Source organism: Rana temporaria, unplaced genomic scaffold (genome assembly GCF_905171775.1).
Source record: "Rana temporaria unplaced genomic scaffold, aRanTem1.1, whole genome shotgun sequence".
NCBI lineage: Eukaryota > Metazoa > Chordata > Amphibia > Anura > Ranidae > Rana > Rana temporaria.
The window spans coordinates 5,852-22,596 of NW_024404611.1; the positions used below are offsets into that span (position 1 = coordinate 5,852).

Consider the following 16,745-nt stretch of genomic DNA (forward strand, 5'->3'; position numbering starts at 1 on the left):
AATATAGAGAGACCGGTGACACCATCACTACAGGGGGAATATAGAGAGACCGGTGACACCATCACTACAGGGGAGAATATAGAGAGACCGGTGACACCATCACTACAGGGGGAATATAGAGAGACCGGTGACACCATCACTACAGGGGGGAATATAGAGAGACCGGTGACACCATCACTACAGGGAGGAATATAGAGAGACCGGTGACACCATCACTACAGGGGGAATATAGAGAGACCGGTGACACCATCACTACAGGGGGAATATAGAGAGACCGGTGACACCATCACTACAGGAGGAGAATATAGAGAGACCGGTGACACCATCACTACAGGGGGAATATAGAGAGACCGGTGACACCATCACTACAGGGGAGAATATAGAGAGACCGGTGACACCATCACTACAGGGGGAATATAGAGAGACCGGTGACATCACTACAGGGGGGAATATAGAGAGACCGGTGACACCATCACTACAGGGGGAATATAGAGACCGGTGACACCATCACTACAGGGGGAGAATATAGAGAGACCGGTGACACCATCACTACAGGGGAGAATATAGAGAGACCGGTGACACCATCACTACAGGGGGAATATAGAGAGACCGGTGACACCATCACTACAGGGGGAATATAGAGAGACCGGTGACACCATCACTACAGGGGGGAATATAGAGAGACCGGTGACACCATCACTACAGGGAGGAATATAGAGAGACCGGTGACACCATCACTACAGGGGGAATATAGAGAGACCGGTGACACCATCACTACAGGGGGAATATAGAGAGACCGGTGACACCATCACTACAGGAGGAGAATATAGAGAGACCGGTGACACCATCACTACAGGGGGAATATAGAGAGACCGGTGACACCATCACTACAGGGGAGAATATAGAGAGACCGGTGACACCATCACTACAGGGGGAATATAGAGAGACCGGTGACACCATCACTACAGGGGGGAATATAGAGAGACCGGTGACACCATCACTACAGGGAGGAATATAGAGAGACCGGTGACACCATCACTACAGGGGGAATATAGAGAGACCGGTGACACCATCACTACAGGGGGAATATAGAGAGACCGGTGACACCATCACTACAGGAGGAGAATATAGAGAGACCGGTGACACCATCACTACAGGGGGAATATAGAGAGACCGGTGACACCATCACTACAGGGGAGAATATAGAGAGACCGGTGACACCATCACTACAGGGGGAATATAGAGAGACCGGTGACATCACTACAGGGGGAATATAGAGAGACCGGTGACACCATCACTACAGGAGGAATATAGAGAGACCGGTGACACCATCACTACAGGGGGAATATAGAGAGACCGGTGACATCACTACAGGGGGAATATAGAGAGACCGGTGACACCATCACTACAGGGAGGAATATAGAGAGACCGGTGACACCATCACTACAGGGGGAATATAGAGAGACCGGTGACATCACTACAGGGGGAATATAGAGAGACCGGTGACACCATCACTACAGGGAGGAATATAGAGAGAGGCCGGTGACACCATCACTACAGGGGAGAATATAGAGAGACCGGTGACACCATCACTACAGGGGAGAATATAGAGAGACCGGTGACACCATCACTACAGGGGGGAATATAGAGAGACCGGTGACACCATCACTACAGGGGGGGAATATAGAGAGACCGGTGACACCATCACTACAGGGGAGAATATAGAGAGACCGGTGACACCATCACTACAGGGGGGGAATATAGAGAGACCGGTGACACCATCACTACAGGGGGGAATATAGAGAGACCGGTGACACCATCACTACAGGGGGGAATATAGAGAGACCGGTGACACCATCACTACAGGGAGAATATAGAGAGACCGGTGACATCATCACTACAGGGGGGAGAATATAGAGAGACCGGTGACACCATCACTACAGGGGGGAATATAGAGAGACCGGTGACACCATCACTACAGGGAGAATATAGAGAGACCGGTGACACCATCACTACAGGGAGAATATAGAGAGACCGGTGACATCACTACAGGGGAGAATATAGAGAGACCGGTGACACCATCACTACAGGGAGAATATAGAGAGACCGGTGACACCATCACTACAGGGGAGAATATAGAGAGACCGGTGACACCATCACTACAGGGGGAATATAGAGAGACCAGTGACACCATCACTACAGGAGAGAATATAGAGAGACCGGTGACACCATCACTACAGGGGGAATATAGAGAGACCGGTGACATCATCACTACAGGGAGAATATAGAGAGACCGGTGACACCATCACTACAGGGGGGAATATAGAGAGACCGGTGACACCATCACTACAGGGGGAGAATATAGAGAGACCGGTGACACCATCACTACAGGGGAGAATATAGAGAGACCGGTGACATCATCACTACAGGGGAGAATATAGAGAGACCGGTGACACCATCACTACAGGGGGAATATAGAGAGACCGGTGACATCATCACTACAGGGAGGAATATAGAGACCGGTGACACCATCACTACAGGGAGGAATATAGAGAGACCGGTGACACCATCACTACAGGGGGGGAATATAGAGAGACCGGTGACACCATCACTACAGGGGGAATATAGAGAGACCGGTGACACCATCACTACAGGGGGGGGATATAGAGAGACCGGTGACATCATCACTACAGGGAGGAATATAGAGAGACCGGTGACACCATCACTACAGGGAGGAATATAGAGAGACCGGTGACACCATCACTACAGGGGGAATATAGAGAGACCGGTGACATCATCACTACAGGGAGGAATATAGAGAGACCGGTGACACCATCACTACAGGGAGGAATATAGAGAGACCGGTGACACCATCACTACAGGGGGGAATATAGAGAGACCGGTGACATCATCACTACAGGGAGGAATATAGAGAGACTGGTGACACCATCACTACAGGGGGAATATAGAGAGACCGGTGACACCATCACTACAGGGGAGAATATAGAGAGACCGGTGACACCATCACTACAGGAGAGAATATAGAGAGACCGGTGACACCATCACTACAGGGGAGAATATAGAGAGACCGGTGACACCATCACTACAGGAGAGAATATAGAGAGACCGGTGACACCATCACTACAGGGGGGAATATAGAGAGACCGGTGACACCATCACTACAGGGGGGAATATAGAGAGACCGGTGACATCATCACTACAGGGGGGAATATAGAGAGACCGGTGACACCATCACTACAGGAGAGAATATAGAGAGACCGGTGACACCATCACTACAGAGGGGAATATAGAGAGACCGGTGACACCATCACTACAGGGGGAATATAGAGAGACCGGTGACACCATCACTACAGGGGGAATATAGAGAGACCGGTGACATCATCACTACAGGAGAGAATATAGAGAGACCGGTGACACCATCACTACAGGAGAGAATATAGAGAGACCGGTGACACCATCACTACAGGGGGAATATAGAGAGACCGGTGACACCATCACTACAGGGGGAATATAGAGAGACCGGTGACACCATCACTACAGGGGGGGAATATAGAGAGACCGGTGACATCATCACTACAGGGGGGAATATAGAGAGACCGGTGACACCATCACTACAGGGGAGAATATAGAGAGACGGGTGACATCATCACTACAGGGGAGAATATAGAGAGACCGGTGACATCATCACTACAGGGGGGAATATAGAGAGACCGGTGACACCACCACTACAGGGGGAATATAGAGAGACCGGTGACACCATCACTACAGGGGAGAATATAGAGAGACCGGTGACACCATCACTACAGGGGGAATATAGAGAGACCGGTGACATCACTACAGGGGGAATATAGAGAGACCGGTGACACCATCACTACAGGAGGAATATAGAGAGACCGGTGACACCATCACTACAGGGGGAATATAGAGAGACCGGTGACATCACTACAGGGGGAATATAGAGAGACCGGTGACACCATCACTACAGGGAGGAATATAGAGAGACCGGTGACACCATCACTACAGGGGGAATATAGAGAGACCGGTGACATCACTACAGGGGGAATATAGAGAGACCGGTGACACCATCACTACAGGGAGGAATATAGAGAGAGGCCGGTGACACCATCACTACAGGGGAGAATATAGAGAGACCGGTGACACCATCACTACAGGGGAGAATATAGAGAGACCGGTGACACCATCACTACAGGGGGGAATATAGAGAGACCGGTGACACCATCACTACAGGGGGGGAATATAGAGAGACCGGTGACACCATCACTACAGGGGAGAATATAGAGAGACCGGTGACACCATCACTACAGGGGGGGAATATAGAGAGACCGGTGACACCATCACTACAGGGGGGAATATAGAGAGACCGGTGACACCATCACTACAGGGGGGAATATAGAGAGACCGGTGACACCATCACTACAGGGAGAATATAGAGAGACCGGTGACATCATCACTACAGGGGGGAGAATATAGAGAGACCGGTGACACCATCACTACAGGGGGGAATATAGAGAGACCGGTGACACCATCACTACAGGGAGAATATAGAGAGACCGGTGACACCATCACTACAGGGAGAATATAGAGAGACCGGTGACATCACTACAGGGGAGAATATAGAGAGACCGGTGACACCATCACTACAGGGAGAATATAGAGAGACCGGTGACACCATCACTACAGGGGAGAATATAGAGAGACCGGTGACACCATCACTACAGGGGGAATATAGAGAGACCAGTGACACCATCACTACAGGAGAGAATATAGAGAGACCGGTGACACCATCACTACAGGGGGAATATAGAGAGACCGGTGACATCATCACTACAGGGAGAATATAGAGAGACCGGTGACACCATCACTACAGGGGGGAATATAGAGAGACCGGTGACACCATCACTACAGGGGGAGAATATAGAGAGACCGGTGACACCATCACTACAGGGGAGAATATAGAGAGACCGGTGACATCATCACTACAGGGGAGAATATAGAGAGACCGGTGACACCATCACTACAGGGGGAATATAGAGAGACCGGTGACATCATCACTACAGGGAGGAATATAGAGACCGGTGACACCATCACTACAGGGAGGAATATAGAGAGACCGGTGACACCATCACTACAGGGGGGGAATATAGAGAGACCGGTGACACCATCACTACAGGGGGAATATAGAGAGACCGGTGACACCATCACTACAGGGGGGGGATATAGAGAGACCGGTGACATCATCACTACAGGGAGGAATATAGAGAGACCGGTGACACCATCACTACAGGGAGGAATATAGAGAGACCGGTGACACCATCACTACAGGGGGAATATAGAGAGACCGGTGACATCATCACTACAGGGAGGAATATAGAGAGACCGGTGACACCATCACTACAGGGAGGAATATAGAGAGACCGGTGACACCATCACTACAGGGGGGAATATAGAGAGACCGGTGACATCATCACTACAGGGAGGAATATAGAGAGACTGGTGACACCATCACTACAGGGGGAATATAGAGAGACCGGTGACACCATCACTACAGGGGAGAATATAGAGAGACCGGTGACACCATCACTACAGGAGAGAATATAGAGAGACCGGTGACACCATCACTACAGGGGAGAATATAGAGAGACCGGTGACACCATCACTACAGGAGAGAATATAGAGAGACCGGTGACACCATCACTACAGGGGGGAATATAGAGAGACCGGTGACACCATCACTACAGGGGGGAATATAGAGAGACCGGTGACATCATCACTACAGGGGGGAATATAGAGAGACCGGTGACACCATCACTACAGGAGAGAATATAGAGAGACCGGTGACACCATCACTACAGAGGGGAATATAGAGAGACCGGTGACACCATCACTACAGGGGGAATATAGAGAGACCGGTGACACCATCACTACAGGGGGAATATAGAGAGACCGGTGACATCATCACTACAGGAGAGAATATAGAGAGACCGGTGACACCATCACTACAGGAGAGAATATAGAGAGACCGGTGACACCATCACTACAGGGGGAATATAGAGAGACCGGTGACACCATCACTACAGGGGGAATATAGAGAGACCGGTGACACCATCACTACAGGGGGGGAATATAGAGAGACCGGTGACATCATCACTACAGGGGGGAATATAGAGAGACCGGTGACACCATCACTACAGGGGAGAATATAGAGAGACGGGTGACATCATCACTACAGGGGAGAATATAGAGAGACCGGTGACATCATCACTACAGGGGGGAATATAGAGAGACCGGTGACACCATCACTACAGGGTGTGGTGGAAATTTGAAGATGTATTTAATATGTATTGTCATAATGGCACCCAGTCTTAGTAATGTCACAACCCGCTCTAAATAGAGCCGGAGCAGATGACCACATTTTCCTTGATGAAGACGCCCCGAAGCCGGACCCATTTACAAGACACAGAGGACCCCAGACCGATCTGCGATTACTACAGCTCACCAAGTTGTGCCCTCCTTATAAGTCATGTCTCCTGAAGAACAGAGTCTACATGTCAAGCCGTGTTTTCCTTTTTATGGACTGTAAAGACTGATTTAGTTTCTAGGTGTAAGAAGACTATCAAGATTGGAAGGACAAGTGGGAGCAATATGACAAAAAGGGAGGACTGTGGTGGAAATTTGAAGATGTATTTAATATGTATTGTCATAATGGCACCCAGTCTTAGTAATGTCACAACCCGCTCTAAATAGAACTGACTGGGGCAGTCTGAGGCTGGTTGAATCTCGTCTGGTAGTAGAAAATGTCTTGAGGTTGGAGTGTGATGTTTGCGGCGTGGGTGTATGTCCGCTAACGAGGGGCCCTCTGTGCATTTAGCACCGACGATCGTTGAGGAGGGGATGCGCTCACGCCGCAGGCACACGAGTGGTTATGGACAGATGTGCGCTCTTATCTGGGTCTTGTCTGATCAGCAGGGCTTGCGATTCGTGGCGTACGCCTGTAGATAGCTTCCTTTCCACCTTAATAAGGGTATAATCTGGATATGCATTATTCTATGGAATGGCGCAGATTAGGATTCTATCAGGCGATTAATATTAAGAGCTTATGGACGTTTCTGGAAGGGCACATGCGCTCCCCGCCCGGACACGCCCATAAGACTTTAGCAGCATTGTATGTACTTCTATGCATTGTATCCATTGTATTTTATTCTATTCATGTATTCTATGGGACTTCCTGTTAGAAGGAACGTCCTTATATGGTGTTAGCTGTGTCAGTGGAAGATCCTGTGTTAACCACTCCCATGTGGGAGGTGTTTAATGGGTGCATTGAGCACTTCCTGTTTTGGGTAAATAAAGGGGGCTTGGCTGAGCCTTTGGGGAGTCATGCTGGCAGAATGATATGAGAACAGGCTGGTGATGGTGTCTCTTTGTATGAATGGCAGAGAATGATGGTGAGTGAATGTATTTAGTTTAATTATGGATTATTTCATTAAGATGGATTCTGTGCTTAATAGCACAGGGCAAAATGGCTGTATGCTCTGCGTACAGCCCAGCTTTTTGCCACGACAAGGGGGAGAATATAGAGAGAGACCGGTGACACCATCACTACAGGGGGAGAATATAGAGAGACCGGTGACACCATCACTACAGGGGGAATATAGAGAGACCGGTGACACCATCACTACAGGGGGAGAATATAGAGAGACCGGTGACACCATCACTACAGGGAGAATATAGAGACCGGTGACACCATCACTACAGGGGAGAATATAGAGAGACCGGTGACACCATCACTACAGGAGGAGAATATAGAGAGACCGGTGACACCATCACTGCAGGGAGAATATAGAGACCGGTGACACCATCACTACAGGGGAGAATATAGAGAGACCGGTGACACCATCACTACAGGGAGAATATAGAGAGAGGCCGGTGACACCATCACTACAGAGGGGAATATAGAGAGACCGGTGACACCATCACTACAGGGGGGATATAGAGAGACCGGTGACACCATCACTACAGGGGAGAATATAGAGAGACCGGTGACACCATCACTACAGGGAGAATATAGAGAGACCGGTGACACCATCACTACAGGGGAGAATATAGAGAGACCGGTGACACCATCACTACAGGGGGGATATAGAGAGACCAGTGACACCATCACTACAGGGAGAATATAGAGAGACCGGTGACACCATCACTACAGGGGAGAATATAGAGAGACCGGTGACACCATCACTACAGGGGAGAATATAGAGAGACCCGGTGACACCATCACTACAGGGGGGAATATAGAGACCGGTGACACCATCACTACAGGGGGAATATAGAGAGACCGGTGACACCATCACTACAGGGGAGGATAGAAAGCCCCGCCCACCTCTGGCTGTGCTCCGCCACCATCCTTTGCTTCTCCCACATGGCGATCTTTTCCTCCTGGGTCACGTCCAGCCAGGCCATAAAGATCTTTCTCCGCAGATTGGCCTGATAGCGCCGCTGTGCCCTCTCCTCCTGGACAGACAGGTAGTCCTTGTACTGGAAGATACAACATTTCTTGTTATGGAGAATGTAGTGTAGAACACACCCTGCCACCTTATATACAGAGCACTGATCCAGTAATGAAAATAGCTGCGCGCCGCCACCTAGTGATACGTGAACAAAATGTTTTATATAGAGAAAGCTGCTGCTATCACCTACAGTATCTCACAAAAGTAAGTACACCCCTCACATTTCTGTAAATATTTTATTCTAACTTTTCATGCGACAACACTGAAGAAATGACACTTGGCTACAATGTTGTGTAGTGAGTGTACAGCTTGTATAACAGTGTACATTTTCTGTCCAGTCAAAATAACTCAACACACATCCATTAATGTCTAAACAGCTGGCAACAAAAGTGAGTACACCCCTAAGAGAAAAATGTCCAAATTGGGCCCAATTGGCCATTTCCCCTCCCTGTTTACATGCGACTCGTTAGTGTTACAAGGTTTTAGGTGTGAATGGGGAGCAGGTGTGTCAAATTTACTGTTATTGCTCATACAGGACGGGTTCCACTCAGAACAGGCCTCGCCATGGTCCACCAAAGAAGTTGAGGTCACATGCTCAGCGTCATATCCAGAGGTTGTCTTTGGGAAATAGACGTATGAGTGCTGCCAGCATTGCTGCAGAGGTTGAAGGGGTGGGGGGTCAGCCTGTCAGTGCTCAGACCATACGCCGCACACTGCATCAAATTGGTCTGCATGGCTGTCTTCCAAGAAGGAAGCCTCTTCTAAAGATGATGCACAAGAAAGCCCACAAACAGTTTGGTGAAGACAAGCAGACTAAGGACATGGATTCCTGGAACCATGTCCTGTGGTCTGATGAGACCAAGATCAACGTGGTTTAGATGGTGACAAGCGTGTGTGGCGGCAACCAGGTGAGGAGTACAAAGACAAGTGTGTCTTGCCTACAGCCAAGCATGGTGGTGGGAGTGTCATGGTCTGGGGCTGCATAAGTGCTTCCGGCACTGGGGAGCTACAGATCACTGAGGGAACCATGAATGCCAACATGTACTGTGACATACTGAAGCAGAGCATGATCCCCTCCCTTCAGAGACTGGACCGCAGTGATAACGACCCAAAACACACTGCCAAGACCACCACTGCCTTGCTAAAGAAGCTCAGGGAAAAGGTGATGGACTGGCCAAGTATGTCTCCAGATCTAAACCCTATAGTATCATCAAACAGAAGGTGGAGGAGCGCAAGGTCACCAACATCCACCAGCTCCGTGATGTCGTTATGGGGGAGGGGAAGAGGACTCCAGTGACAACCTGTGAAGCTCTGGTGACCTCCATGCCCAAGAGGGTTAAGGCAGTGCTGGAAAATAATGGAGGCCACACAAAATATTCACACTTTGGGCCCAATCTGGACATTTTTTCACTTAGGGGTGTACTCACTTTTGTTGCCAGCAGTTTAGACATTAATGGCTGTGTGTTGAGTTATTTTGAGGGGACAGCAGATTGACACTGTTTTTTTAAATCAAAAGACGTTTATTGAGAAAGACAATGTAAAGTCACAAACATCAACATACACCGTTAAACATATTTTTGGATACCTAGTCAGACAGAGATTTTCGTAGTACAATGCAATAAATCATTATCCTAGCAACAATCTATCCATGATAAGCTGTGGGGGACCTAGACCCGGAACATTAAGCCAGGGTTGCCACATGGAATAAAATTTCCGTAACGCATTTCTGTGCTGATAAGTAATTTTTTCCCTGATTAACAGTTTATTAACATCATCAGTCCATTGCTTAGTCGTCGGTACCCTGGGAGATATCCAAAGTCTCGCAATCGCCGTTCTAGCTATGTATAACAGGCGGAGTATTGCAGTATGGCCATTGGGCGAGAGCGATGGAATCTCCAGAGCCCCGAGTAGACATACAATCGGATCTTGCGGAATCGGTACTTGATACGTTTGGGAAATAGTGGTTACAACAAAGTTCCAGTAGCGGAACAATTTCGGGCATTTCCACAACATGTGTAACAGGTCCCCTTCCTGTGCACAACATTTTGGACATATTGGAGAGTCCCGACACCCCCACCTATGCAAACGTACTGGGGTCCTGTACACCCTATGTAGTAGGAATAAATGAGAGAGCCTGCGAGACGCAGACACAGATACCAATGGAGCTGAAGTGAGACACAGTTCCCAAGTCTCTCCATCAATGGGGCCTAGATCCCTCTCCCAACCCCTCCTACACGGCAGAGAGGAAGTGTCATGTGTCACGCCCAGCAGCAACTTGTAGATATTGGAAATCATGCCCTTCCTGTCCCTATTCATAAATACCTCCGCCATCAGTGGATGTGTTGAAAACCTAAGCCGTGAAAGCCTAGCTTCAGCCTGTATTGCGTGTCTCAATTGTAAGTAGTCGTAGAATTGGGACCTGTGCAGTGCAAATTCCTCCCTGAGACCAGTAAATGATTTAAGAGTCGCTCCTCTATACAACTGTGTAATGTACCGTATGCCAGCTAGTTCCCAAGATCGAAAGTCTTTAAGTTTAAAGAGTTCAGTGTAATATTTGTTGTTCCATATCGGTGTAAATGAGCATATGCCTGTTATGCGCAGTAGCGTTCTGGTGTACTTCCATAATGAGTTCAATAGTTTAAAAGTAGGTAGGGAGCCCGAAATATGTGTAAGTCCCGCCTCCAAATGAGATAGCGCGGATAACTCCGACCCACAAGGCGTCATTAATAGACGAATGGGGTCTTCCGCGTCCTCCCAACCCCAGCCCCCCAGGTGCTGGAGCTGCGAGGCCACAAAATAATATCTAGCGTGTGGGACTGCCATACCCCCCTGATCCTTGGCCAGCTGCAGGGAGGAGAGACTAATACGAGCCACTTTGTTTCCCCCATATCAGACTCCTGAATTGGGCGTCTATCTGGGTAAACCACGTATGGGGAATCCATATCGGGGCATTGTGGAATATGTAAAGCAGCTGCGGAGCCCAGATCATCTTGACCAAGTTAGCCCTTCCTGTGACTGAAAGGGGCAGCTTAAGCCAAGCCGAGCATTTTGCCCGGAACTTTCGTAACAGTGGGGCCAAGTTAAGTAGGAGATACTGGTTTGGGTCAGCCGTAATCTGGATGCCTAGGTATTTGAATTCATCCACTAACAGTACATCTTTAGCACATTCAGGCAGCTGGTGTGTTAGGGGGTCAAGCGGTAACAATACCGATTTATTCCAATTTATGCTAAATCCCGACAGTTGCCCAAAGTTAGCGATCAGGGACATCACATTCCTTAGGGAGCCATCCATGTCTCCGAGATATATTAGGGTGTCATCTGCATACAAGGAAATTATATCCTGTCTAGGTCCTCTACAAAAGCCTACAATATCCTGTGCAGCTCTAACATGGATGGCCAGGGGTTCTAGAGCCAAGGCAAACAGCAGGGGTGAAAGAGGGCACCCCTGCCGGGTGCCTCGGAAAAGTCTAAAGGAGTCAGAGAGCTCTCCATTAACCCGTAACCTGGCCGTTGGGGCGCTATACAGCAGTTGAACCCATTTAAGAATAGTGCTACCCACCCCAAATCTCTCCAGGACCTCCCAGAGATAGGGCCATTCAACGCTATCAAACGCTTTAGCGGCGTCCAGCGAGAAAATGGCCCGATCTCCAGGGTTGTCAGCCGGTACCTGCAAGTTAAGAAACAGCCGACGTAGATTCTGGGCAGTAGATCTGGTCGGGATAAATCCCGATTGATCCCTATGCACCACATGTTGGATGCACTTGGACAATCTGTTGGCCAGGACCCTTGCCAGCAATTTAACATCAAACGTTAGTAAGGAGATCGGCCTATATGAGTCCGGCGACATAGCGTCCTTACCAGGCTTCAATATTACCACTATGATGGCCTCACTCATAGAGGGGGGGAGCACACCGGTTTCAAGAGCGTGGTTATAAACCTTCAGGAGCATTGGCAGGAGTTGTTCTGAATATCTCTTAAACACCTCAGCAGGTAAACCATCCGCCCCCGGTGCCTTCCCATTTTGGGCATGTGCCAGGGCTTCCAACAATTCGTCCTCAGTTAACGGTGCATTCAAGAGCGCCGCATCAGAGGAGGAAATGCTAGGAATGGGGTACCTATCCAGAAAGGAAGAAAGCTCTTCCCTGGTGGGCTGGACTTTAGACGTATAGACGTCTTGAAAAAAAGTAGAAAATGTATCTAATATAGAGCGGGTGGAGTAACATGGGGTGCCTTGTGCATCCTGAAGTGCCACTATGTGTGAGGTGGGCTGCTGAGACCTGGCCAGCATCGCCAGGATGTGGCCTGTGTTCTCCCCTTCCTCAAAGTGTGACGGCTGTAAAAAGAACCTTTTATTCTCAGCTAGTTGTAGGGAGAGTTGTTCTAGTAACGCTTGGGAGGCCAGCCAGGACCTCTTTGTAGAATCATTAGGATCCTCTATATATGTGGCTTCCAGCCTTTGGGCTTCTGTTAACACAAATGTTTCCCATTCTTTGGTTTTAGTTTTGATCTGGGATATGACCCTAATAAATTGACCCCGTAGAAACGCCTTGGCCGCTTCCCACACCGTGCCCACTCCCGCGGAGTCCAGGTTGTGACCAAAGAACTCCGTCATCAATGTTGGGATTGGATCGGGGTCCGGTATGAGAGCTAGCCAAAAGGGATTCAATTTCCATAAGGAATTCCCCCTGACGGCCCCCAGTGTAATGTCTATGGTGATCGGGGAGTGATCAGAGATTTGCCTTGGGTGGTATTGGGAGGACAAGACCAAGGGCAACAGCAAATCAGTGCCCAGTGCCATGTCGATCCTTGACAAGCCCCCCACCGATGCTGATTGGCATGAGTATACCCTTGCCTCAGGGTTGCGTACCCTCCAGACATCAGTGAGGCCCATCTCTATCAAAAGGCGGGCAAAAGGAGTAGGACCTGCGGGCCCTCCCACCGGCCCAGTAAGGCGAGAAATCAGCTTGTCCTTTGTATAGTCTAGGTAATTGTTAAAGTCTCCCAGGACCAATGTAGGGACCCCTGGACATCTGGCCATATAATCAGCTATCACCTTAAGTAAGCTAGATGAGTATGGGGGGGGGGATGTACAACCCAGCCAATATACACTTGGTTCCATAAAGGGAGCACAGAATAAGCACGAAGCGGCCCTCCGGATCAATTTTAACATTCAGAGGCGAAAACTGCGTGTCCCGCCTGATAAGGATACTCACTCCCTTCGAGTACACCGAACCAGTGGCGTGGTATTGATGACAGAATTGCCGAGTTGCAAACTGTGGTGTAGAAGTCGGGGGGAAGTGAGTCTCCTGGAGACAGATCACATCTGCCCTGAGCCGCTTAATCGTGCGCAACACCGCCAAACGTTTAACTGGGCTGCCCAACCCCCTGACGTTCCATGACATAAATCTGGTTACCTTAGCCATAGTAAGAAAGCAAATCTAACATTGAACACAGACATTGCAGTACATATGTACCCAAATAATAGGAGCAGCAAGTAGGCAGTTCGAGGAGGTGAGTCTTGAGAACTCAGTGAAAGAGTAGTCTCTGTGAACCACAGATCCATTCGAAGGGCATGCATCAGTTCAGATCTTCTGGTACTTTGGGAGGAATAAAATGATGTTGGAGACAAAAATAACAAGGGCAGTAGGACAGAAAAATAAAAATAAAAATAATGATAAGTAAGGAGAAGTGCAGGCAGTAATAGAGAGGTGGTAGCTTCAGCAAAGTTATGATAGCAAGAACTGACCATCATGGTCAAACGAATAGAGCAGTAATATGCTCGAGGCCAAAACCAGGCCTTCTTAGGGGCAACAGTGGAAGCGCACTTCAGTGTCTTAAAACTTCTCGTGCAACAAAAGTAAATAAACCGTAGCAAATCTGGATATGCCAACATGGCAGCAGAGTGCTCCGCCGTAGCGGATCAATGTGGAATATACATCCATGTTAGGTAACATAAGCAGCTCAGCTTCACACAGGTGCCGGACGCCTGTTACGGGCATCACGTAGCGCATTTTCTTCCCTGTCTAGCCACTGTGCAGCCGCCGAGGGGGAATCAAAGAATTGAACGGCTCCATGGACTTCTAGCCGCAGGCGCGCAGGGTATAACATTGCATACTTCAAATCCAGGTCTCGAAGCCTGCGTTTGACATCCATAAGATTTACACTGTTATACAAGCTGTACACTCACTACTTTACATTGGAGCAAAGTGTCATTTCTTCAGTGTTGTCACATGAAAAGACAGAAGAAAATATTTACAAAAATGTGAGGGGCGTACTTACTTTTGTGAGATACTGTATATGTTCACACTGAAACAGAAATAAACCAAGCTATCACATATATTTCTTAGTTTACTGATCCAGCTCGGCTTCCTCCTCCTTTCAGTATCGGACACGGCACACACAGTCACCCTAAATATGGAATAACGTTCTATTATCTCCCACTAGCCACTTAACTGGGAATGTAGGGTCTAGTAGAGGAGTGTAGCCCATAGGGGAGGAGTCTTAGGCCCGGATTCAGAAACAACTTACGACGGCGTATATCCAGATACGCCGTCGTAAGTCTGAATCCGGGCCGTCGTATCTCGGCGCCTGATTCAAAGAATGAGATACGCCAGAATTTGTCCAAGATACGACTGACGTAAGTCTCCTACGCCTTCGTATCTTGGGTGCATATTTACGCTGGCCGCTAGGGGCGCTTCCGTATATTTCCGCGTCTAATATGCAAATGAGGTAGATACGCCGATTCAGAAACGTACTTGCGCCCGTCGGATTTAGCTACGCCATTTACGTAAGGCGTCGGTCCGGCGCAACTTTACCCTTCATAAAGCAAGGGTAAGTCATGTTAGGTATGGACGTCAGAAACGTCGGAACAGCGTTGTATTTTACGTAGTTTGCGCAAGTCGTACGTGAATGGGGATGTGCATAGGTTACGTTCACATCGACTAAGCATTGAGCCGGCGTAACTTAGGGAAAAAATTTGACGTGATACTGAGCATGCGCCGTTCGTTAGGCGCGTCATTTACGTGGGGTCACGATTCATTTCCATACAACACGCCCCCTACCAGCCTACTTTGAATTACACGGGCTTACGCCGGCCCATTTACGCTACGCCGCCGCAACTTACAGAGCAAGTGCCCGCCCGCACAAAGATACGTCCATATACGTGAATCTGGCCCTTAGTGTCCAGCCTCCTATAGGCAGGGCCCCAAGGGTCTGCTGCCTCCACCTACTAACAGGGCAAAAACTGACAATATCTGCACACTCTGAGCCCCGGGTACCATTATGTGGGACAATGATGTCTCCTGAACCTACCTTTAACCAGCTGCGGAAACTCCTCCGTAATAGGATTGTAGCCCATAGGTGATCTGCCCGTCGGCTCTTCTCAGCGGCGATCTCTCTGACCGCGTGTGACCAGGCCTGCAGAGTTCTTCTCAGGAGGGCAGAGTGATGATGGGAGTCCGCCCGCTAAACACACCAATAACACCAATCATTTCTAGAATGCATTTTATATACAGAAAGCTCACTTTAGCGATGACTGGCTGCTTAACATTTAGTGTAGCCCAGAAAATCTCTGTTTCCAGCTTCCCCTACATCTCCTCATACATTTCCTGCAGCCTTATTTTCCCCCAAAAATGTTTATGTTGCCTTAGTCTCTCACAACCCAACCTCCCAACATGGTCATAGTGACTTTCCATAATCTCCCACAACCCAACCTCCCAACATGGTCATAGTGACTTTCCATAATCTCCCACAACCCAACCTCCCAACATGGCCATAGTGACTTGTTATAATCTCCCACAACCCAACATGGCCATAGTGACTTGTTATAATCTCCCACAACCCAACCTCCCAACATGGTCATAGTGACTTTCCATAATCTCCCACAACCCAACCTCCCAACATGGTCATGGGGACTTTCCATAATCTCCCACAACCCAACATGGTCATGGGGACTTTCCATAATCTCCCACAACCCAACATGGTCATGGGGACTTTCCATAATCTCCCACAACCCAACATGGTCATGGGGACTTTCCATAATCTCCCACAACCCAACATGGTCATGGGGACTTTCCATAATCTCCCACAACCCAACATGGTCATGGGGACTTTCCATAATCTCCCACAACCCAACATGGTCATGGGGACTTTCCATAATCTCCCACAACCCAACATGGTCATGGGGACTTTCTATAATTT

The 16,745-nt window shown here is 48.8% G+C and overlaps 1 protein-coding gene across 1 annotated transcript in view; it reads right to left on the reverse strand.

Annotated features, from left to right (window-relative positions):
• Positions 1-8,419: 8,419 nt before the first annotated feature.
• CCDC191 (coiled-coil domain containing 191) overlaps positions 8,420-16,745 on the reverse strand; it is a gene marked incomplete at its 3' end in the record, with an annotated part of 28,695 nt that continues 20,369 nt past the window's right edge. The window contains exons 7-8 of the mRNA XM_040334772.1: positions 15,858-16,010; positions 8,420-8,574 (exon numbers count right to left, since the gene is read on the reverse strand). Of these exons, the coding sequence (XP_040190706.1) occupies positions 8,420-8,574; positions 15,858-16,010 (308 nt within the window). The remainder of the gene's footprint in view (positions 8,575-15,857; positions 16,011-16,745) is intronic.